The sequence below is a fragment of the Chelonia mydas genome, chromosome 16 (genome assembly GCF_015237465.2).
Source record: "Chelonia mydas isolate rCheMyd1 chromosome 16, rCheMyd1.pri.v2, whole genome shotgun sequence".
NCBI classification, from domain to species: Eukaryota; Metazoa; Chordata; order Testudines; family Cheloniidae; genus Chelonia; species Chelonia mydas.
In genome coordinates, this window is record NC_057857.1 from 14,863,540 (window position 1) to 14,888,755 (window position 25,216).

General features: G+C 42.2%; 1 protein-coding gene across 8 annotated transcripts in view; it reads left to right on the plus strand.

The window, feature by feature from the left end:
- NUP214 (nucleoporin 214) overlaps nucleotides 1-23,069 on the plus strand; it is a 77,030-nt gene extending 53,961 nt beyond the window's left edge. For 4 of the 8 annotated variants that reach the window (XM_007061048.4, XM_027823418.3, XM_043530676.1 and 1 more), the window contains 10 exons: nucleotides 188-293; nucleotides 2,557-2,624; nucleotides 4,387-6,177; nucleotides 7,713-7,783; nucleotides 8,456-8,612; nucleotides 14,353-14,502; nucleotides 17,477-17,648; nucleotides 21,282-21,424; nucleotides 22,064-22,088; nucleotides 22,834-23,069. In XM_007061048.4, coding sequence (XP_007061110.3) covers nucleotides 188-293; nucleotides 2,557-2,624; nucleotides 4,387-6,177; nucleotides 7,713-7,783; nucleotides 8,456-8,612; nucleotides 14,353-14,502; nucleotides 17,477-17,648; nucleotides 21,282-21,424; nucleotides 22,064-22,088; nucleotides 22,834-22,867 — 2,717 coding nt within the window. In that variant the 3' untranslated portion in view covers nucleotides 22,868-23,069. Of the gene's footprint in view, nucleotides 1-187; nucleotides 294-2,556; nucleotides 2,625-4,386; nucleotides 6,178-7,712; nucleotides 7,784-8,455; nucleotides 8,613-8,802; nucleotides 9,138-14,352; nucleotides 14,503-17,476; nucleotides 17,649-21,281; nucleotides 21,425-22,063; nucleotides 22,089-22,833 lie in introns of those variants that run through there. The other 4 variants (XM_007061049.4, XM_043530678.1, XM_043530677.1 and 1 more) reach the window with 2 other exon arrangements.
- The last annotated feature ends 2,147 nt before the right edge of the window (nucleotides 23,070-25,216 follow it).

The window sequence follows — 25,216 nt, forward strand, 5'->3', positions numbered from 1 at the left end:
TTTCCTTTTGATGCTGCACATGATCCATCCGATATGTGAGAACTCTGCTGGGCTTGGCCTAAAAAATTCTCTAGGTACAGCGTGTGACATGACCGGCCTATGCTGAGCGGGACCTGAAGGTGAAAAGATGATGCACTGGTTTTGTATGTACTGTTTTCTGCAACTTTTGTTGTTCTTGTAACCCTAGGGCAAGCGACAGCAAAAACAGTTGCAGCTGTGACCTCTTCTACAGTGACTTCAACTCCAGTGGCTGCTGCACAGTTTAACAAGATATTTTCATTCTCTTCATTGGGGTCTGTTATGAGCCTTTTTATTTCTGTATGATATATCTTCTAAGTACTAGAGTGCTGCTACAGCGAATAATATGGGAGAGCTATGTAGCAATGAAAAATAGCTACTGTAATTAATTATAAGCATTTTCTAGTAGTATGTGTGTAATTAAAGCCAATGGCTACAGTCAAGGGCTTGGCAAGGCTTACATGGTTCACAGGCTACATAAGCAAGGTTAGAAGAGCTGTGGGAATTTGGCACAATTTTATTTTGCTGTGAACATTCTCCATCAGGAGAAGTGGATGAGGAATTCTGTTCATAGGTTTTGGGTGGCTGGTTGGCAGCATGGCATTAGCCGGGTTGTGGAGAATGTATACAGTTCTAAGAACCTTTGAATCAGTTGGGTTGAAATCCAAGGGTTTAATTGTGGTGGTAAATGTGGTAGTGTATTTAGTGATGAAAGCACCAACTTGGTGGTCAGACAAACTGAATTCACTCTCTGCCTCCTAAATGTGCAGCAGAGACACCACTCTCTACCTGTGTGCTTCAGACAAGTGTAAAGTAGAGTGCTCCCCTTTGGAGAGGGGCAGAAGAACACATGATGGGGGATAGTCACTTCTCTGTGAGGGTGACAGAGACAAAATGGATCTGGCTTTCTTATTACCTCTTTATCCAGCCAGGACAGAGAAGTAACAGTAAAGCTAGGATAAGAACATGAGAGAGTGAACCTTCAAATCTTCAACTCCTAGCTGTTGAGAAGGCCTGAAGTTTCCTCTTCCAGAGGCTAAAATTGAGAGGCAGGGGATCTGGGCTAACCTTGACTATCCTTGTAACCTAACTAACCTTTGATGATAGGTTTCGTTCTCCAGTTAATTTTTCCAACCCTGGATTATACAGATGTTCATTACAAAAGGGAGGGTGTACACGCTAACAAGGTTCTGATACACACAAGCACTGAAATTCCCACTTATGGCTGGAAATCTGGACAGACAGTCCAGTTTGAACTCACTGAAGTTAAAAAAAGACACAACAGCATGAATGCCATATTGTGACTTGAAAAGTAATCTTCTCATGGAGGTGACTACAGTCCCAATGCCATCTGGTGATTTCTGTTGCATAAGCAATAACACAGAGTGAGGCATGTGTTATAATGAGATAAGAGCACATTATTATCACATTATTTATTCTAAAATGTTTCAAGGATGAGACAAAAAAACATTTTATAAACATATATATTTAAATTTACATGGCAAAGGCAGGTTAAATAGATATTCTGTGTGTATTTACATATTCAGGTGAATTTCTTTTTTTGAAGCAGGTGTAGGCAAGTATTTTAAAACAGAGGTTTGGGAATTCTCTTTCCGAGTTCTGTTGCAGACTGCCACTTCTATGATTTTGGTCTCTTAGTCCCTCTTGCCTTAGTTTATTAATCTGTATGTTGGGTATAACACGTAGACTCTTCGACTTGTTGCACTCTTCAAAGGACCTAGGTGTTTAATCTTTAAAGGAGGAAGTTGAAATTTGTATATAAAATAGAAAATCAAAAACCCTCTCAAGTTACAGCCCCCTTGTCATAGCCTAGAGTGCATCCACTGGATGTGGAGCCTCTGATTGTGCATGCAGAGTGTAATGAAACAACACAGATTTCTCCTAAAGATGCAGCAGCATCTGTCACAGAGACTCGGAGTGAAATGGCCAGAATGCTGAAATTCCTGCAGGCTTTTAGGTTCCCCAAAGGATCCCAGACCTCATTATGGTGGCTTTATTCTGTATTCAACTAAAACTAGATTAAAATATATTTCAAGAATTTCCCCCCTTAAAGTACGTTTGTATTATTAAATGAGTTGTGGAAATAATCTTTTTGTGTATATCCTGTTGTGGATGGTTTCCTCCTTCATGAGCAGGAGTAAAGAGCATACAATTAACCCATAGTCTATATACATAACCATTTGGCTTGAAAGCTGCAGAGAGAGGACATGGGAAGAAGTGGTCTGAAGGGTCTTGAATTGAACTGAACTCTTACTGTCTATAACTAAGAGCTTTGTCATAGGTAGGGAAACAAATGCAAGCCATTCTCCCTGCATTTGTCAGTTGCTGTACAGAAGTATTTCCAGTCACAACAGGTTTGTGGGTAGGCAGCAGGGGTACGTACACATATACACACAGCCTGATTTTGTACACCCCTGTGCTGGGAATCTGGGTTTCACTGGCTGGGTTAATCATGAGGAAGGCAGTATTAATACTATAAACTAAATGTCTTCTGTCCCTTTTTCTTTTTGTCCCTAGGACTGGGTTTAATTTTGGTGTAGCCACGTCCATTGCAGCAACATCACCCAGCCTTGCCACCTCACAAGGTAAATTGTCTGAAGTGTGGAATAACGTCTTTTCTATTTCTCCTCCAGATGAATAGTTAATGCCTTCTTCATGCATACAGTTCTTGTGTTCTGTTGCTGCTTTTTTTGGTTAAAACTGCAGTAGCTGTAATAATACTGTGTTTTGTATCCATATGCTGGATTAAGCCATGTAATATGCAGGAATTCAGGCCACCTGCATTTCAATTAAGAATAAGCAAAATATTTGTTCCCAAGAACATCGAGTGAAGTATTAGCATATGAAAAGGGCAGTATCTGAAATTATTTCCTCTATCTCTAATCTGCAGGCTTTAAAATGGCATAGGTATAGGTGGCTGGCTGCCTAGTGCCATCAGCCTTAAGTAGAACGTGTACATGGTGAGTGATTTGGAATGGTTTATAGCCTCTTGCTTCTCAGAAGCTGATGTGAAAAACAGGCAGGCTGCCTCTCCTACTTAATACTTTGGTTTATGGGTAGATTATATTTACCAATAACTACCTGGATGGAAGAGCCCCTGCTGTATCAGAGTGCAATTATTCCATCTCTTGCAAGGGGGAAGAACTGATTTCATTTAATCTTCAATTTCCAGATCAAGATTTTACAAATTCGGATAAGTAATGGTAGTGAAGGGGGATTGGAAGGTTCAGCAGGCCTAATGAACTATTTGTAGTGCTCTGCATTGCACATGAGTAATTTCAGTTCCTCATGCCACTCTCCCTGTGTCAGCAAGAGTATCCTAGCCTTGGTAGCTATTTATGGTGGAGATGAGAATTGAATGAAGAAAATTGGTAAGGATCTTAAGGTTTCATGAGGAAATGAGTCATACTAATTCAGTGTCTGTTACTAGTATATATTAATCTGTATCACTTTGACATTTTAATTTATTTTAAAAAATATGGGTCAATAAGGGCATAGAAGAGAAATTACGGCTTTTCAATTTTGCTCCCTCTGTGGTCCCAAAACTACTTGGTCTTTTTATTGGCTGATCCCCATCAAGTCTCTTACGCTCTGTCTAAATACCACAAAACTAATACATAATTTAAGCATATTGTACGATATATTTATGCCCAAAGTAGGCATTTACAGTCAAGGCATATAAATGTGTTGAAATGTATAAAATATACAGTTATACTGAAAATTTTCTAAATTGCACATTCTGATAACTATATATTGAATAAATGTAATTACATTTGGGAGCTTTTCTTCAGTATTTCAAAGTTTAGGATAGACTAGATAAAAGTGGCTAATGCTCTCTTTTTAGCTAAGATTTTATATAAGACGACTTAATTCTGTAGAAAACTTAGCATCTGCCAGAAAACGGTTTTGTGACCCAACCTTGGCTGAGAGCCACTGCTTTAGACTACCAATTCTTCACTGCATGCCAGAACTTTTTGCTAAGTAAATAAAAGGTATAAAAAGTGGTGGTAACTGCAAAATGTACTGTAGTAAACAGAGTGGGCTTTTTAGTTAGATAATTATAACTGTTGAAAAATGAAGGAAGTAAGAGCACGTAAAATGGCTATAACCCAATCTATAATGAAGTGGGCCTCAGTTATAGCCATTGTTATCCTCATGAAAGCAGGGCTTGAGAAAGTGGCAGGGATAGTTAATCATCTGATAGTCATGAGACTGTAAAGTCTTTGAGGTAGGAGAATTTTCTTCATACCTGTCTGTAAAGCACTCAACATGCTGGTACTATACAGATGATAAACGAGTGTTGCAACCTGTAACCCATTTTAATTCCTTTTATGTCTCTCTCTGTAGCAGTGACAGCCCCTGCTAAAGAGTCAAGTCAGCTTGATGCATTTTCACTTGGTGGGGGTACTAAATTTGGAACAGTTCCTGAGAGCTCATTTAACTTTGGGTCCATCAAGCCAGCCAACGTTTCAGGAGTCTCCATGACGAGTGGCTCTTCTGTAGATGCCACCCAGATGAACAGCAAACCTGCTCCAACTGCCACTTCTGCTCCCTCCACAACCTCTGGCAAACTGGAAGTCCTTCCATCAAAGCCAGGAGATCATTTATTTCAGAATAATATGGCTGGGGAAACTCTTGGGAGCTTCTCAGGATTAAGGGTTGGTCAAGCAGATGATAACACCAAGGTCAGTGTTAAAGCTCCATCCACCAGCATTGCTGGTGGACAGCCAACTAAAACATCCACAATACCTCCTGGATTTACCTTTAACAGCCCTCTGCAGTTAGGGAAACCCGTGGAAGCCACTTCAACATTAGTCGTGGCCACCAGTACAGTATCCACATCAGTCAGCACAAATACCACAGGCGGTATATTTGGCAATGTCCAGTTAACCAGCACAGGGTCTTCTGGGGTATTTAGTCTTGGAGGATCTTCAGGTGGCGGCAAGCCTCCTTTTCCATTTGGGCTTCCACAAGCAAACAGTATCACAACATCCACCCCTGTACCTGCAACTCTGCCCACTTCAGCATCCCTGTCATTTGGAAGTCTTTTGAGTTCAGCGCCAACTGCTGTCTCCCCAGCAGCTTCTAGTAATGGTGCAGGGGATGTCAAGCTACCACATTTGTCTGATGAAAAGCCATCTGAAGGTGAAGCACGAACAACTGTGTCTGCATCTCTAACTTCTCAGCCACAAACACCCCAACCACAGTTACAGCTGTCTGATTCTGTTAAAGACGAACCTGCTTTATCTCAGTCTATAGCAGGAGATGCAGATGTTACAGGTCCTAGCACCTCCTTGACTCCTTCCACAGATACAATCTCTACAGCTACCTGTGTTAGTGAGTCTAAGGCAGAGTTAGTTCCTCCAGTCTCTACCTCTGCCCCACTGGACCAGAACATTTCAGTGACCACAGCTGCAGCAGATGTCGCCATCACCCCTTCTGCAGAAATTACAAGCACGTTGACTACCACCGCGGACATTGATACGTCTGTTCAAAGCCCAGCTGTAGGTACTTCTGTATTTGGGGCTGTTTCTTCAAGTTCTGCAGTGTTCTCTCAGCCTCCAAATTCCAGTTCTTCTGCTTCGGCCTTTAGTCAGCCTGCTGGTGACACGACCACCACCCCTTCCACTCCTGTTTTTGGACAGCTAACAGCAGCTACCACAGCGTCTTCTCCATTTGGTCAACACACTGGCAGCACTGTCTCCACCACTGCAGCTACTACTCAGGTAGCTGGTTCAGGGTTCAGTGTATCTGCTTTTGGCACAGCAGCTGCAGGTGGCTTTGGTCAACCAGCATTTGGGCAAGCACCAGCCTTTGGACAGCCAGCAAGCAGTTCAAGTGGTTTTACCTTCACTCAAAGTGGGTTTGGGACAATGCCTGTTTTTGGCCAGCCATCTTCCTCCACCGCAGCTTCAAGCAGTGGGAATGTCTTTGGAGCACCATCTAGCACCAACAGTCCCAGTTCTTTTTCTTTTGGCCAGTCATCTGCCAGCACTGGTGGTGGACTGTTCGGGCAAAGCAGTGCTCCAGTTTTTGGGCAGGGTGCTGGCTTTGCACAGGGTGGATCAGTGTTTGGTAACAACGCTACTGCCACCACCACTACATCATCTGCTGGATTCAGCTTCTGTCAAGCTTCAGGTAAGAGTGAGTGGTGATGGTGGGGTAGTCTAGTTCGAATACAGCTGTCAGGTTGAGGTAGATGAGCAGTATTTCCTAGGGAAAATTAGGACTAATTTTGATGCCTTCTGCTGGCAGTGGACATAGCACCTCCAATGGTATGTGTGAGACCTGCAGTTGGAAACTTTCTGGGAACAAACATTCTGCTTTAATACTAATAGTTCCAGTGGGAGCTCTGTTTGAATAAAGAAGTTCCAGTTTAGGTTCCCATTCCTAACTGTACCTTGACATGATTCTGAGCAGTGTATTGTGCTGCTCATTGACCAATAATTCAAGTGTTTTGGATTCAGTGTAGTCTCAAATTACAAAGAATTAAATGGCTATTTAAGGACTTCAGAGCATTACATTAAAGTAAACAGAGATCTAAGGTAAGCCTGTAACAGTGAGGAAATTAATACAGCTAAAGGACTCTCTTAAGTGAACTGTATTGCATACATGCAGTCAGAGCATATAGATGTACTGTTATATAAGGATCCGAGGGACTAAACCAGATACCTTTAGCCACCCCAGAGCCGTGGGTTAATGGGGAACTAGTCACCTAGCTAAGTATTCTTTTCCTTTATGAAATATCTTGCAAATAAACAAGGGGGGAAATGTGTATTCAGAGTCCCTGCCTGTGCCGATAAATTGAATGTTTACACAGGCCAGAACGTTGTTTGCCAATCTTTCTCTTGTTACCTATGTTACTAAAGCAAATTGCTTTTCTGTTCAGGCAGGGTTATAGCCTTCTGAGAGCCTTGAATGAAAGGTGCTAACTGCAAAGTAATATTAGATAAAATGTATTTCCAATAAAACTAATTAGTCTAATTTAATTATAACAGATGGGACTATAGGAGACCTGCCTCTTGCATTAACTATTGTAATAAAGAATACTTAAGTCTGGGCGACTCCTGCTAAAGGAAGGTGCTTCTAATTATAGAGACTTCAAATCTTATTACAAAGTATGTATTTAAGTGAACTGGGAAATGGAGTCGTGAGTTCTTTTTAATCAAAACATTTCATTATCTTTAACTGGAATCTTTAGGTAACAAAGCTCAAATCCTCTCTACACAAGGGAAATCAAAATCCTACAGCATTTGTTCATAGATTGCCGCATTACAGTGACATTAACAGAAATCCAGTTGGAAATTCAGTATTATTAGCCACAGCCCAAACACTAAAACAGATTTTATTTTCTGTTTGTTTTAAATGTGGAAGAGGGGATAATGACTTTCAAATAAAATGTAAATGATATTTACCCTTATGTCTTATACCATTCATGTGTTGGTATGTACCTAGTCATTCCAGCTCCATTTGGTGATAACCTTTTCAGTATTATAAAGTTAAAACTGAAGTATCATTTGGGTCTTGAAGTGCATTGCTTCTTTTTACTGGAGCCTCTGTAACTACTCTCTGCTGAAGTACTGAATGGCAATCCCTTTTAAATTGTCTGGTACCATAGTATTGCACTAGATCGAATTATATCGGAGCATCCTTTCCCTTTCTCCTTTGGCCAGGTTTTGGTTCCAGCAACACAGGTTCCGTGTTTGGACAGGCAGCCAACACTGGGGGCGCTGTCTTTGGCCAGGTAACTACAATGTGTGTTGTCTCAGTGTACGTGGTAGGGCCCTGTATTTGCAAACAGATTGGTCCAAAGTACTTTGGTTGTATCAAGCAAAATAGAACCTGTTTTACAGTCAGTAAGTAAAAACTATCCAAGGCTATATCAGTAATGTTTGATTATTCAGGGATGTACCACTATGGCATCTGAGTGAGAGGACATAGCCTCTGCCCCTCCTGCAGCATGCATGGACTCTTGTGCAAGACAGCCATTTGAAACAGACAACAGAACAAAACAGTGTGAACAGGTGTCAATACACATACCATGGACTCATTATGCACCTGCTCCAGGGAAGGGCCAGTGAGCTGTGTATGGAATTGTTGGCTGGTTGCAACAGTTGGTAGGCCCTGCAAGTGCACTATGTGGATGTGAGACAGGGTGGCTAGCGTGGATGTGATGCACCATTGCAGCTTCACCTGGTGCATCCAACTGGTGCAAGTTATAACTGTACAATTCTCCAGTGTCACTAAAGGTTGAGAGAGACCTAAGTAGATGCTGATTTTGTTCAACCTTAGGAGACCACCATCTCGTCCCTTTTGTATCACTATTGTGAATGGAAATAGGTCAGTCAAAATCATATGTGTTTTTTTTACAGTGACCTATAATGCTTTCTTGCCTTGTGCCCTTTGTTTTTTTTAGCAGTCATCCACTTCTGCTGGGGGTTTGTTTGGGTCTGGAAGTGGTGGAAGAAGTGGAGGTTTCTTCAGTGGCCTAGGAGGAAAGCCAAGCCAGGATGCAGCCAATAAAAACCCCTTCAGTTCTGCCACTGGAGGATTTGGCTCTGCAGCTTCCCAGAGTAAGTAAAGGAAATGAGTATAAAACGTACTGAGCTTCCATCTTGCTTTGGTGGTGGTAGTTTTGTCCTTGGGTAATTTCCATGATAGCATGAAAGGCCTAATAAGTAACAGAGGGAACTGGTTGGAGGGGGATGTGCTGGAAGGGGGCGGTGGGTGTGTACCTTTCCCAAAATCTACTTTCCTTTGCAGGTTTGTGCAAAATTATGTGGACTATTTCCCTGTTCAACAGCCATGTGCACAGGTGGGAGAAGTATGAAGAGAGCATGCAGATTTGTAGGGATTTTCAGTACCAAAATATAATTGTCTTAAATTCAGTGCTGTCAGTTCTTACCAGTGAACTTCAGCTTTTAATTTGGATGTTAAAACCTTGTTTATTTCTCCTCTGCAGTATTTTTTACTTACTGCAGAGTCCCACAGTTACCACTCTCCTCTCCTGTGATTTTGATTTCTTGCATTCTTTTGTTGATCTGTCATTTTGTAGCTGGAAACTATGCAAAAATTGTTGTTAAAATATTTATTCTTGCTACTAATGGTAGAGAAGCCAGGAACCTGCCTTTCTCAGGGTATCTTAGCAGTCTTTCTCATATTGATGTATGATACAAGATATTTATGAGCCAAGCACGAGCACTGCACTTAAATACAACAGATGTATTCAATTTATGAATCCACTTACTATTCAGATCCCAGGTAGTTCTGTACAAACATCCCATCTCTTTTAATCCATAGACCAGAGGTGGTGCTGGTGATTTTACTTTCAAATCTCGGAATGAGTAAGCAAGGATTGAAAATGAGATTATCTTGAGACTGTGAAGTCCCTTCTGCTTTAGAAAACTAGCATCTCCACTGTTGGGTCCGGAGGCTGGATCTCATGTTTTTTTTAAAAAAAAAAAAAAAGACATGGATGTGCACACCCTTAGGTGCCTCTAATAATTCATAAGCATTTCCAGTACCAGTATAATTGCACTCATTCTGGACAAGTGTTCTGCTCCACTTCAAAACATTTCAGAGCTAGTGTAGATGGGTCACATAGCTGTAGACAGTCCTCGCACTTTCACCCAGCAAGGTTTTGCTTTTTAAATTTAGAGAGAAATTATATTTCAGATTTTATAAATAGAGAGAGAGCGTGTTTAATGTCTGAGTAACAGTGAAAAAGGAAACTTGAAAGTGGGAGCTATTGAGTGGAAGTGAGGCATGCTCCGCAGCACAGTGCGGCCTGTTAACTACAGCCTAATCTACAGCAAGCTCTGGAGCCTTCTGACGTGTATATCTACATGCATCTCCAAGTGCTAGCCTCTTCTCTTTTACAGTACTGAGTTCGGCGTAGTTTGATTTTAAGGACCTTCTCCTGACTTGTACTAAAGAGACAAGTTGACATGCCCTTCTACATAGCTCTTACTTTCATAAGCATAAAACGCAGAGGTCATTTAATGGCCCACTTTTCCCCCAGGGAAACTGCCGATCAAAGTAGAGTTGTTTACCATACAGACTTGTCAAAATTTTCAAGGACAAAACCATCTTCCCCTGGAAAGTTCAACTCATACATTTCTGGGTTGTAGTTCTTGAAGTGCTGTATGTGTAGCTTGATTCCTGCCACTGGTTAGCAGGGATAACATTTTTAAAAGCACTTACAGCCATTTTCAGAAGTAACTTAGGTACTTCGAAAGTCAACAGGATGTAGGTTCCTAGGTAACTTTTGAAAACTTTATCTTAACATCCCTTTGGGAAAGGGCAGGAGGAGAGGGGGAGCAAGACCAAAGATCTGTCCTCCTGTTTGAATATTTTTACTTTGTAATGTGATCAGATACTACATGAAGGACACAAAAAAAAAATCTAGATAGAGGTTTATAATGGCATGAAATCCAGTTTCATCTAACTTCATTTCAGATGTTTCTCCTTGGAATAGAGATTGGGGATCTGTGTCCTTTTTGCTCCCCTCTTCCGCCCCTCTCCCCAACCCCGGTCTAAGCAAGATCCTTAGATTTTCCCCATTTAGGTCTAGTAGCATTTTTGACCCATTAAGGAAGCAGTAACACTTCTTACCTGCAAAGGCAAGTCTGTCATTTCAAACACAACCTTGTTAATACCGCACTGTGTTTGCAGCTGGAATGGTGCCTTTTCTCTCTAATGCCAAAGCCAAAATTATTACCTTCAGGACTCAAGTCCCAGTGTGTCTCTCAAATGGAAAGTACATTAACTTCTTTTTATTAATTAACAAATTATCAGAAATCTATTGACTAATCAAGCAACTGGTGCATGGGGAGTGGGTGAGTAGCGGAAGGAGACGTGAGTTATTTTCGCTGCAAGAGGATTTCAATCCACTGATCTGCATAAATCAATAGAAGAACAAATCCCAGATGTACAAATAGTTAAGGATCGTGGGCTTGAGCGTAACTAAGTCAGTAGAAATGAGCATAGTAATATTGAGACACCATTTTCCTCTTTCAGATGAATTTCTGTATGCATAAGAAAATATACTAAATCTCTGGCAGAAAATTTCTCAGGCCTTCAGTCACTTTTCACATGCAAGATAAGATATCAAAGAAATGATGAAATCTCAGAATGCATTTAATTCACATGAATGTTTTACAGGGCAACCAATGTAGTTAATGCTGTAAAAAGATGGTCTTTTAAACATATTCAACGTGTTACTCCTGGACAAGCTGTTCTGTCTTGGGGGCTGACTTTAAGCCTGTTCAGTCAAGGCAAGGCAAAAGATGCCTTTTAAAGGCCAATTGTAGAGGGGTGATTTTTCATTTCTTTAGGAATCTGCATTGTGTTGGTCATGAAATATTAAAACCGAGAGAGAACCTCTGGAAGCTACTAAGGATTTGGTAGGCTATTTAGATGTTTGTGTATATTGAGGAGTGGGAAAAAGCTAATCCGATTCCTCAGAAATTTGCCTCTGGATCTAGTAGTTAGTGCCAGGCTCAAATTATTGGCTGTTAGTGTAAAGTTTTTTATTGTCAGGGCTATCGGACTAAAATTGCATCAGTCTGAGTTTTCTGAACTAGCTGGTCTTTGTAATTCCCTGTGAAACTGACTGAATATCATGCCCACCAGTCTCCAGAATTGAAAATCAGTTTGGAATACTTGGAGTACCATAACATTATACATGTATCTGTTGCAGACTGTTCAGTGGTCTGCATAAGCAGGTTAACAAGTACATCTATATTTAAACAAAATTTAGAAGCCTTTTTTCTGATCAGCTATACCTTTTACTAAATTAGGAGCTTCGAGTGCCTTTATTATTCTTCCCTTGTAAATTTGTCCAAGCAGCTAGCAGGGAAATAGGAGAAGAGCGTCTAGTGGGTAGGTTGGCTGAAAGGGAGCAATGCAGTTGCCAGCAGGTGGAAGTAGGGAGGAGAGGAAAGCAGCCACGTTAGCTCTGTATAGTTGAAAAGACCATTTAAACCTGCTGAAGAAGTAATCTGGTCCCTTCGTACCCTTTTAACAGTCTACCAGCATTAAAGGCTGTGGGCAATTGTTTGTCCTTGCAAATTCACCCATCTCTAACTTTAAAATTAATCTTCATGCTAATGGAAAACAAATAGTTCACCAAAGAAGAACTTAGGCCATTCAGGGTCATTTGACTACCGAAGCCATAAACTGAGTTCTGCCTCATGGAAGATAAAAAACCTCAGGCCCTGTTTAACCAGTGAGGCTGTAAGAGCACAACTGCAGCTGCAAGTTATACTGCAGCGTGTCATGTCAAGAAATCCTGGCTCTTCCTGCCAAAATGGCTAAGACTCTTTAGTTCTTCTTCAAGTATTTGTCAGTGTGGATCCCAATGTAGATGTGTACATGTGAGTTTGGAATCTTTGGAACAGCTGTGTCCATCAGCCATGTATGCACCCTATGCCTCCTTGTGTTCCCCTGTCAGGGAGCCTAACAGGCAGAGCAGTCCGTGCCCTCTTCTCAGTCCCTTCTTACCACCCATGGTAGTGAGGCGGAAGCTAGCAAGGGTCTGACCTGCTTCAGCATTCGTCTGAGCTTCAAAAAACTGCTGTGAAAACTGTTCCTCACTTGTGTTAGTTTAGTTATCGATTTTACCATTTAGTTGGACCTTTCCGAGTTGGGGGGGGGGGGGGGGGGGGGGGGGGGGGGGGGGGAGGGATGGTAAGAGAGAAGAGACTGTAGGGGGAGACCCACTCTACAGCAAAGTGAGGTCGTGCAACCATTGGAAATGGAAACTCTAAGCCCTCAGGGTTTAAACCCTGCCCTTCAGGCAACAGTCTGTTGCCCCCAATAGGCAAGCATAGCTGATGTCTCTTCTGCCTCAGGGAAGGACACATCACTGGTAAATGCTCCGTTCGCTGCTCCTCCTCCTGTACCAAAAATCAAGGGATGTAAGGCTCAAACTGCACCTCCTGGAGCAATCCATGAAGGTGGCCTCAGACCTCAGGGAGATCTCATCCAAGGTGGAACCAAGGAGCATTTCTTCAGCAAATGCCTCAGCAACAAGGTTCACTTCTGGTTCCAGTGAAGAGAGGAGATCAAAAAGAACCGTGTCAGCACCAGGCGCGCGTGCCCCCACAGGCACCTCCTTGGCATCATAGATGGGGCAGACATCCTCGGCACCGACCCCAGGACAAAGAGACCCCAAACACCGCGTCATATGCTGAGTGCAGCACCTGCAGTGGATGTGCCACCCACAGGCTGGCCAGCACCAGTCCAATCCGCCGCCATTGCACTCTTGGTGCTGCTGGAGCTCGCCAGTCTGTTATTTTATCCCAAAGACAGTAGCTCAGTATATCGTACTATTATGAGCTCCCCACTCTCTGTCAAGGATCAGTCTACCAGACCTCAAGCAACAGCCTCGACTTGTTTCCAAAATGTGCCAGAATGCGTATATGCAAGGCTGCTAGTTGAAGCAATCCACTCTTGTTTGTAAAGCACTATGCATTGGACTTGGCTGATAGATCCGATGCCAGATTCAGGAGAACAGTATTCAGATTCCTGGTTGACTGATGAACCTGGCACTCCTCCATCCTGAAGAGGATACTGCTTGCCAGTCACTTCCTGTGGGAGCCATACTGACGTACTAGAAGAAGAGAGAATGATCACTTTCCCTACATTAACTGTGGTTCTTCGAGATGTTGTAATTAGTGTGGATCCTATGACTTGCCCTCCATCTCTGCTTTTGGAGTCCTCCGCTAACATGGGCTACGAATTGTGAGGGAACAGAGGGAGGGTCGTGGCTACTCCAACCTTTATCATCCCTCACAGGAGCATGAATAGGCACAGGACGCATGCAGGGCCCCAAGAGACGTGGCTGTTCAAAAGATTCTAAACTTATATGCGAAAGGTGCATTTGCACCTACAGTAGGCTCCACAGTGACTACAACGTCTCAAAGAATCAGTTACTCTAGGTCACATAACCATTCTTTTCAAGGCATGAAATCTAGATGGTAAACTTGTGTCACCATGAGTGGCTGTTTCCAGTGACCACAATTTCTGATTTGAAGGATTGACTTCCACTTAGTGCAATGCAAGATGGTGCAAAAAAGTCACACACCAGCTGGTCAACGCTGGAGATGACAGTAGTTATGTTTGTCTTGTTGACAGTGGAGAATGAGACAGTGAAGTGGCTACTAGTGCAGTTTATTCGAACAGGGATTAGGAAAAGCTCAGTTTCTCTCCATAGACTATCATTTTGGATATAACATTCATTATGTGCTTTTTGGGAAAGTGCTTCTTTTTGTCTCTTATGAGCTTCACGAGTATCCTTCATCTCTCTAGATACCTCTAGCTTATTTGGAAACAATGGGGCCAAGACCTTTCGATTTGGCAACTCATCTTATGGAGAACAGAAACCTACAGGCACTTTCAGTTCTGGAGGCGGGACCGTGGCCGCTCAAGGCTTTGGGTTCTCTAGTCCAACCAAAGCAGGTATTGTATTAACAAACCCGCTATAAACACCCACACTTACTTGTAAGATATTGAGTAGTGTGTTCCAGTGGTCAAAGATCTATACCCAGTGTATGGAAGATCATATGCATGAGTATTGCCTCTGCATGATACTCCACCATATGGTACCATCTATCTCCTTCGAAAAAACAGGTCCCAACAAGTGGAAATTCAGATGCTAGATTCAAAACTTAATGATTTAGAACCTGAACTGCACAAAAACACTGAGTAGACTTTATCTTCACAGGGTTCATTGCAGAAACTGCCATTCCATTTGTAGGGAAGTGAGCTGTGAGCATTCGTGCCAGGCTTATATAGCTCACTGACAGTGTAACATGCAATGTGATTTATAGAACTTATTTTGAACTGGGTGTTTTTGCCTATTGATGATCCCAAATTCCTTCTTGTGTAACCCGTTCTGTGATAAACTCACCATGGCCTTGTATGCACCAGAGTCTTTGGTGGGACTTTCCCCAAAAAGTCCAAGTCAGGAAAGCTTCAGATCTACTTTTTTAAAATCAGTCTGACCTTGCTGTTACACATGTGGCACTTTCTCGTCTGTAATTAGTCTATAGTGAACACTGAAATACATGGTCCTTCATGCTGTTCTGTTGACTATTACGTTCTTGGAAATCTTGCCTAATCCTTTTTCCTATTCCATGGTAATTTGCCTGCTGCAAACAATGGGAGTAATGGTGACTGTGATATGAAGTCTGTTTCAACCAAACAAGGTGTTTGCCTTGATAATTACCAAACAAAAATAGAAAACCAAAGGGTTATACAAAACAAGGGTTCTTTCCTGTAACCTTAGAATACTCCTCCAGTTGGCACCCTTGCAACTTGTAGTTTCCTGGGAAAAAGGCTATACAAAGGTTGGCGCCATAGAATTCAGAGAATGATGCTCCAACGTACCTCTTACAAAAATGGTACTTCATGGGATAGTATTTTAACATGGCAGCTGTGGCACTAGTGGTGGCTTTGCTTTTGGGTAAGTGAGGTAGCTAATACTGTCAGTTGATGCTACTAACCCCAGTAACAATATCCGGTGTTTTTCCTAAATACTACTTTCAGTGTGATAGGTAGCAAGCATTCTGCCTGTCAGGCTAGCCTTGTGTCTTTCATTTTGGGTGTTGGAAATAGGTAGTTTCAGTGAATGATTCTCCTCTCTCCTTCCTTATTGAAGGAAAGGAGAGAGTTCTCTAATTCCTGTTTCAAAATAAATCTTGAGATAGGATTTCCTGACAGGTTGTTGCAGAAGGCGATTTACTGATGTGGAACCTCCTTGAAGTCCTTTCCCCATCCAACTCTAGGTGTTAGACACCATACAAATAGTCAGTAGTTTCCTTTCCTATTTAGTGTGGGATGAAGAAGGGGCATGACTTGCTACAGAACTTTCTTTTTCTTGGTTTGCTGTCTGTATATTGCATCACCTTCTCATTTTTATGTCCATTAACACACAGTATACAAGAGAGTCCAGTCCAGAACTAAGCTCCAAGGAGCTAGGTAAAGACCTGTGTCTCTAGAAAGAAAGTGTAACCGGATATCTGATCTGTGTTTCAATAATTCAGCCCCAGCTTTTATTTTTTCTAGACCTTTGTGTTTACAACCAGACAGTATCCATTATCTTGGCCTGGACTGGAATTTCACCCAGGGTATTAAAATGCATGGTGTTATTCCAAACCTCAGCCGTAATCAAACAAACCAGCATGTGCCCTTTGAGATCCATGTAGTCGGTTCTAAACAGGCAAACAGTATCAACAGAGTGAATGTAGAGTAGAAAAATCCTAATAAAAGGTTTTTATTAGATTGTGTAGAAGGAGGAGGTTAAGACACTGAATGGGAACTTGTGGCCTAGTTTAATTCTTGGCTCTGCCACTGATTTCTTGCACGACCATGAACAAGGCACTTAATCCCCATGATTTAGTTCCCCATCTCTAATTGTGGGTTAAAAAAATCTCCTTCCTTCATTAGTCCTTTAAAGTTAAATTTATTGTTTGAGGTGCTCAGATGCTATGGTGGGTAGCGTATAAGAACATAGGTAGAGAAGAGCAAATCTTACCCATTGCATAGAGATTCCTTCCATTGTTTTTAAGGATCTGTATGCAGCACAACAATATTGTTGATCCAACAGGCTTGTGTATAAGCTATCTTTCATATCAGATATATAGTTATGGTAAAATAGCTCCTATTGCATTTTGTTGGGGGTGTTGTCAGTAGAACCAACCTATGCAGGGAATTTTTCATCCTGGTTTTTTGCACAGGAGTTCCTTCAGACCTTAGTAATTTATCTAATTTCTGGTGATTAGGTTTGTAAAACTGTCTGCAGAAGCTAAGCTCTTCCCTTCTGCAGTAAGGAACATGAGATCATTGATGAAGGATGCATGCGCATTGTTTAAATAAATGAAAAGCATCAGTCTATAATTTATTGCCACATGTATTTTTAATTGCCAGTGTAACCCAGTTAACATGAATACTCGCTAACTTGCAATTAAAGCATCTAGTTTATATAAAGCAGGTAGACTGTTTTGATTCCTTCACGCACCATACAGGCATGAGTATATGTTAGTGGGCTTTGTACATTGTATATATATCCTTGTGTAGCTACAGAACCCTATTAAACTGAAAATTGTGCTCTCTAAAATGTAATTCTGGGAATCGAGCTCAAGCAACTGCTCAAGCAACCCAAACTGCACTTGCCCACTGGATAGTCTGTTTCTTTGGGCTGGTTTTGGAAGGCGTTCACGAGCTTTCCTACCCATGCCTTTTGTAATAAAATGTGCTGCACTTTGGAAGCTTTGTCACAGCTGTAAGTTCCATAGATAATGCTGTGACCATGTACAGGAATGTCAGCCCTCATTCTAGAATCTGTCTCCTTAGAAATCTAACTGTTTTTCTTTTTTTCTCTGTTATTGTTTACTTGATGTTCTTGTCCCTTTTTTGCCTCTGTTTTGCTCAGGTGGCTTCGGTGCTGCTCCAGTGTTTGGCAGCCCTCCCACTTTCGGGGGGTCCCCTGGGTTTGGAGGGGTGCCAGCATTCGGTTCAGCCCCAGCCTTTACAAGCCCTCTGGGCTCGACGGGAGGCAAAGTGTTCGGCGAGGGTACAGCCGCAGCCAACGCCGGAGGATTTGGGTAAGCCAAAGAGGGTCTAGGGATTGGGAAATCAGTGTTCTTACTAGGTGTGAAACTCTTATGCTTCATTCTGTATCCAGTAGATTCTGCAAATAAAGAAGGGTCTAGGGATCTAGGGTTGATCGCTGAGCAACGGGCTTCCTCATTAGAAAAGCCCACCTGAAAAGAAAACAGCAAAAACCAGTAGTTTATGATTCCAACCATGCTGGTCCTAGTGAAAGTAACAGGTTCTCATTTCAATTTGGAAACTATCAAATTGAATCCTAGAATACTGAAGTGGGAAAGACCTAGGCCATCTAGCCCATGTATCTGAGTGCCAGTTTGTTTCCTATTTGCACTTTTGTTAGTGTGCATTCCAGTCTAGTTCTAAATGTACCAAGCAAGAGGGCTTATTTCTTTTCCCTGTGGAATGATAAATATGTTTAATCTCTAGAATCATCCCCACTTTTGGGATGGGATAGAGATTTTGAGAAGAGTTCAGTATGATCGCTCATCCCTGCACAGTAATATTTGGTCAATTCCAGAGATGGAGTACTGATTGTTACCTGTTTTGTTTTTTTTCTTCATCTTTGATCACTTACATGGCACTGAAATCTTATCTCGCAGCAGATAGCACTTTATGTATTCCCTGTGCCACCTAGCAAGTACATGGCTTCATACCTTGTGAAGCAGCAAATGACCCACCCCACACTTTAGAGTTGCTGGTAGATACTTAGCTTTCAAGGCTACCCTTTCCTGTACGTACACATCCCATAATAATCAGTCCCAATCCTTTTCTGCAAAGAAGTCTTGGCGAACTGTGTTGCAGGATCCAGTGGGAAAAAACCCCAAGCCTTCCGATGAAGTGAGCTGTAGCTCACAAAAGCTTTTGCTCAAATAAATTTGTTAGTCTCTAAGGTGCCACAAGTCCTCCTTTTCTATTTTCAGGAATGTAGCTATTCGCATCTCAATGAGAGTTCTTGTTTAAGGAATTGAAGACTTGGGAAGCAAGCACTTCAATGACTTGTACTCAGTTTTCTTCACAACCTTAGAAGTTAGAGACTTACGCAGCTTTGAAAATCTTATTCCAAGAGATTTGGTGTCCCTATTTTAAAAAAAAAAAAAAAGGAATTGGGTGTCCAAATTCCTTAGGAAGCATTGAAATCCCTCCCTTGAAGTCTTTAAACCATGATTTGAGGACTTCAATACCTCAGGCATAGGTGAGGTTTTTCGCAGGAGTGAGTGGGTGAGATTCTGTGGCCTGAGTAGTGCAGGAGGTCAGACTAGATGATCATAATGGTCCCTTCTGACCTTAGTATCTATGAATTGGCTTAAATCAGTTGTGCCCAAACTTTTCCTGTCAACTCCCTCTTCCACCACAATAGTGGAATCTGTCCACGCTGCCCCTCTTCCCCACCCCCCCATCACAACACGGGGGTGGGAGGGACAGAGACAGGTTGAGAAGCTGAAATCCAGGTAGTCATTTTCCCAAGGTGTTGGAGGTAGGATTAGTACTCAGCTCCTTTCAGTCTTGTGCTCAGCCCATTAGACAGTGTTGCAAACTCAGTCATGTGGTTAGTTGCATCATTTCTCAACAGTTTATGTTGGTTTGAGGAAGTGCAGCAAAAAGCAGTTTCTGTTTCTTGATACCTGCAAAGTTCCTTATCAAATCTAAAGACAACTTGGGATGGGGACGGTCCTTCACTGTCACCACTTTAATGTCAACTCCCTCCAAATTCTCAATATCACAGTGACACACCATGAGAAAATCCCTGAGAATCTGGGAGAGGAGTTTGGTCAAAACCAGATTGATAGGTTAAGGTGTTAACAGGTGGCATCTCCAGCTCTAGAAATGGAACTTACACCATTAAAATAAAGTCAATGGCAATGACTTGTAATTTTTCTAGCTTTTTGTATTCTTACCTCTCTTAGTCTCTTTCAACAGCCTGTAGTAGCCAGTGAAAGATTGAGGCAGTTAAACCACAGGTTTCTTTGTTGCTAATTTTACGTCCTGTTCCTTTGATAGCTAGTAGAGATGGTTTATTTGATAGAGGCACAGAGCCTGGGGAGACAGAACAGTCATAAAAACCTTGTCAACCACTGGCCCTTCCTCCCACTCTTTAAAAAATACTAAGAAAAGCAATATAGCCCACGCTTCATTTACAATCAAGAGCCAAGGCCATCTGCAACTAGCCACATCAAGAATCTTGTTCGGGGCCGTAAGTGGCTAGCAGGCTTAAGTGTTGAAAGGCAAAGTCACTGAAATGCCTGTCTGAATCTAACACCATATATGGAAACTACCTGCATAGACAACTCTCTCTTAAACAAAGAGAGCAAGGCAGAGAGGATTACTTTTCTTTATCAAGAGAATTGCATGAAGCACTTCTGCAAGGGCTGTCTCTTTTCGAGATGTATGTTTTGATGCTTCCAAGAACGTACCCTTGATCTGAATGGATGGAGAAGTGGATTAATTCACTGTCAGTTCAGACTGAGCGTCACAAATGAATGGAGCTTGCTGGGCTCAGCCTACTACCTACTTGACATTTTATCAACATCAGGAAACAAGCACGCTGTTTAACTTGACTAGCGTCACTGGCTGCATTACTCAGTACTGAGGTGCATTGTCAGAGCTTTGTGATGAGAAACTTGGATAGCTCATGCCCACACTATTCCCAGTTCCAGATACTATATCAGTGATATAAGCCCATTGTTTTCAAGCATAAATATAGCATACAAAATTGTGAGAGGGTGTTGGTGCCAGTGAGAACCATGCTAGACAGAATTATCATGGCATTTCATTGATGTGATACTGGTGGTGGTGAGTTATTTTTAAAAAGGAAATATTTGCCTGTACAATGCTTGGTTAAATGGGTGAGTGGGGAAGGGTAGATCTGGTTTCTCTCTATAAAGCTACATTTGAGTATCATTTTTCATACAGACTGTGTCCCCAAAAGCTATCAAGTTAATAATACAAAGAGGTAAATAAATTAAGTGTTCTAATAGGTAAAGTGAGAGAGAAGTGTCAAAGGCAAGGAGAGGTTCAGGAAGGAAGCAGAATGAGGCATACTTCAAAAGAGATAGGGAGGAGAAAGGGAATAAGGCTGGAGAAGGCTTTATGGGAGGGCTGCATTGTTCACTGAATAAGGCACTGGCCTGGGAAACAAGAGACTGGGTTCAAAATCCTGGCTGTCATACCCCTTGCTATGTGACCTTGGGCAAATCTCACAACCTCTCTGTCTCTGTTTTCCCCCTCTGTAAGGTACAGTAATGATGCAGCACTTTTGAGCTGGATGGATAAAAAGTGGTGGTGGTGGGGGGGGGGGTGTAATTTATTATATTCCCCATGATGGCAGGAGTTGGGATTTCGTGGCATGAAAATGCACCACAGTTGCTTGTCGTGTGTTAAGATGAACTTTTTCTCCATGTGCTCACTTCTTGTTCCCTCTGAAGGGCAGGTGGGCAGAGGGGTGGCTGTAGTACTGTGCAAGATTCTTAATAAAACCAAGAAATAAGCATCTCTCAGTGAGTGGGTATATAGTAAAAGAGGTTCTGTGGGCTTCAGGGGGTGTTGCTTTAAGGGGGTGGGGGCAGACACGTGGTCTTCCTTTATTGAGTGATGAAATATTTCTGTGTTTTTTCCTCTTTGAATTGCAGTTTTGGTGGCACCAGTAACAATACTGCATCATTTGGCACCCTAGCAAATCAAAATGCTCCTACATTCGGGTCGCTATCCCAACAGACGACTGGTTTTGGCGCACAAAGCAGTGGATTCTCTGGCTTTGGGTCAAGTGGAGGAGGTATGAGGAGCTGAAATGTCCCTGTCAGAGAGTGAAGCGGGAGAGACCTAGCATATTCCTGTGCCTGTCCTCCTCAAACTCAGCTGTGACGCTTGCTCCGTTGGTCTGTTGTTGACCAGTTGGGGTTTACAAAACTGGGAGCGGGAGGAGAATTGAGAGGTGTATTTTCCCCTTTCTGATTACAATAAATGCATGTTTCAGTTTCCTATTGGGCTTTACCCCAAATTTGAGAGAGCAGAGGCTAAACAGGCATCAGGTGGATCTCTGCCCAGAAATCTTAAATGGCAGAATCCAAGAGAACACAGCCAGCCTTGAGGGTCCTGAGCCCCACCAGCCGGCGCTGAAGCCGAAGCCTGAGCAATGTAGCTTTGTAGGGGCCCCTGGGGCATGGGGCCTCAGGCAATTGCCCTTCTTGCAACCCCCTAATGCCAACCCTGACTTTTATATGCAGAAAAACAGTTGTTGTGACACAGGTGGGGCGTGGAGTTTTTAGCATGTTGGGCGGGAGGGGGTGGCTCAGAAAGAAAAAGGTTGAGAACCCCTGTTCTAAGTGACTATGGGAGGGTGACCGTACTGTGTCTCGCATGCATTCCTTATGCCTTTAACAATAATCCTTCTTTAATCTTGCACTTCTCTCAGGCTTTGGCTTTGGATCATCTAACTCGTAAGTACCCATCACTGCCTTATATCTGATTTTCATTAAACATATAGAAAAAACTAGAATAGAAATGCTAGACGATGTGTGAAAGGAAGCTTTGGAAAGCACACTAAAACGCTAATCCTAGTTGAAATTTTAAGCAGGAAAGGAGGATTCTTATTTCATTCACTCTCGTTTCTCCTTTTAGTAGTAGTATACACAGCTCAGTATCTAGATGGCAAATTTCTTGATCGTGTCCTTTCCTGTGTAATTAACTGAAAATTCTATTTTACAGGGGATTATGCAGTACTTTTTTCTCGATTGCAAAGTGCATAGTAGGGATAGGTAAATATTTATCCCCATAGTAGAAATGGAAATGTGATGCAGAATACCAGATCATATTCCTGATCTAAATGAGGCTTTATTGTCTAGTGGTTCGAGTACTCCTGGACGGCAAGACTCCTATTTCTATTCCCCACTCTGCCACTGAGTTGCTGGGTTGCCTTAAGCAAGTCATTTAAACTTTGTGCTTCTGTTTCCCCATCAGTAGAATAAACATAAGCCAGTTAACAGGTATGTTGAGACAGTGTTGTTAAAGCTCTCTCAGATCCTCAGTTGAAAGGTGCAGGAAGTGCCAATGCATTCTATTGAAAAGCTTCCAGTGGCACATTGATGGGTATGGAGGTTCTTGGAAGCTTTAGAGATTTTCTAGATTGATCTAGATGAAGGGGGGCTCTAGCTTTCACTGTTGTGTTGTGCTGCTGTTTCACAGATCCACTTCTGGGTTCAGTGGTTGGAGAAGCTGAGAGGGGATGTTCATGAGCCCCTTCCACCAATTCTGTGGTCAGCCAATTTAGAGCTGCTCCGTTTGTGGATCCTCTTCATGATCAAGCATCAGATCAGCTTTCCTTTGAAATACCAGTTCTGCTTCCTTTTTTAAAAACACTTAATGCTTATTTTTATGAAATAATTGTTCTTGCTCTTTAATAAACTGTTTTATCTGCTTCACTGTGGTTTGTGTGGAAGAATTTTTCAGCATGTATCCAGAAAAAACAAGCTTGCATTATACCAGCTCCATGTGGATTGGATGTAGATGCTGTTAAAGGATGCCTCTTGCCCAGCCCACTTATGTAAGAGAGAAGATGATGTATTGGCCAAATGCAGTCCTTGGTCTAAACCAGTGCAGCTTTCATTGAAGTCAATGGAAGTCAGTCTTTTTTTTTTGTGACCAGGCTAGTATATTTGACCCGTCAAGTGACAGATGTGCATGCTCACCTCACTGAAATTCCAAGAATCATGGGTCCAGTCTGAGCCTGATGGGGAAGTAGAAAGTGAGTTCAGATGAAAAATTGGGAGAGTACAGCACAAATACTGTTAGCTGTCATGCTCAGTAAAGTGGTGGGGAGCAAGGGCTTTCTTTTCTTCATTTTTTGCAAAGCCTACTATAAAAATTATCACAACTGAATACAATTTATAGGAAAGACTTCTGGCCTTTGTATTTGAAGTATGACATCCATCTAGAAGCACTAATGCTTTTCATCTTATGGCTTTGGGCATCGGATCTTCCTGTCAGCTACACTTTTACTAGCCTCTGTGAGATACTTTTCTTAGTGGCACTCCGCTCCAGTCAGTAACATTTGTGAATTTGTCTTGTATGTGTTTACTTGAAAATATTTAGCAAATGTTTTTAAAGCATGCCTCAAAGGCATCCAGAAAAACATTTTCTCTCCGTTTTAATGCGTCTGACCTCCGTGAAACCCCCAAGTGATGTAAAGGATTTTCTCTGCACTGTGAAAGATGCATTTGAAGTAGCAGCTTGATATTAGTTTGATGTGTTGTACAGTACTTTGTCCTGTTACTGTCATTGATTCTAATAGGACGCTTAGGAATATGGAATGTAGCAATGTTTCAGATTAAAAGCTTTCTAATCTTATTTTAAATAGATGTGCAACAGTGTGACAAGAAAATGTCATCTTGGGTTTTGGGTGACATCTGGGAGCAGAGTTGCTTGTTGAAATAGCAGCTGTGTGTATACATGCAGCAAGGAAGTTTTACCCTCGTGTGTCTCTACAGTGACACCCATTTGTCAACTAGGAGTGACATTGAGTAAGTTCAGTTTAAAGGGACAGTCCTAAAAATGCAGGGTTTGTAATTTAATGTGTATAAGAGAGAGGGGAAGCTTTTGTTTGATGTGGACAGGCTTTTATGAAGCTGTAAGCACTCCATCTCCACACACTTCCTGCATTTCACAACCCACTCAAGGTGAAGTAGCACTGTTTTAGCCCCTCTAGTACTAATGCAAAACCCAGTAGGGACAGTCTCCAGGAATTTTGTTGGAGAAAACTGATGCTGAAGTTCCAAACTAATAAGGAGATGAGGTACATATCAGAGAGCTTAGAGCATAGCATCCTTGTATAGTGTGCTCCTTGACTACACCCAATCTCACCGAGCCTAATTGCGCTGCTGCCGTCCCTGTGGTTTCCTTCATACTTATAAATAGAAGCTGGTTTGGCCCAAGCGGTTGACCTTAAATTCTTTGCATTAATCCTCCATCGCTGTGGCATGTGACACCTCCTAGCAAGGCCGTATCAGCTGTGCTCCCCCAGATAGCTAACAAATCACTTGCTACGAAGAAGATTGGCTTGGTAAGAATGTGAGGCTGGCATGTTAAGCCATTTAGAGTTCCTTTTTTAGGATGATGGGAGCAGTTGGGGGTCGTCCCTGCTCTTTCTCAGTACCTGTTTAGCTCCTTTCCCAGTGAAAGTGGAGTGGCAAAAGGATTGCTTCAGGCGTCAATTAAAAGAAAACACTCGTGGTTTTATCCTGACTGCAGCAACCCCACGATTTTAGTGATCCTCTGCTGGAGCGAAATGGGTGGCACCCAACACCTGAGAGTGTGTTGACCTCCAGTTTAGCTATGTAAGAATCAAATTAGCATAGAGAAGGCTGTGATTGATCCTTGGCTTGCAGGAATTACGTACATTTTTATTGGATGGCTCGAGGGCTTGGCAACTGTATATGGAGCCGTTCACTTATAGCTCAGTGCACTTCAAATCCAACCCAGGCTGGTAGTCGCCGAAAGTCATTACCATTTGACAGCTGTTAGGTAGCCTGTCTGTGAGCTGATGGCTTCTGTCCAATTTCTAGTGGGCAGG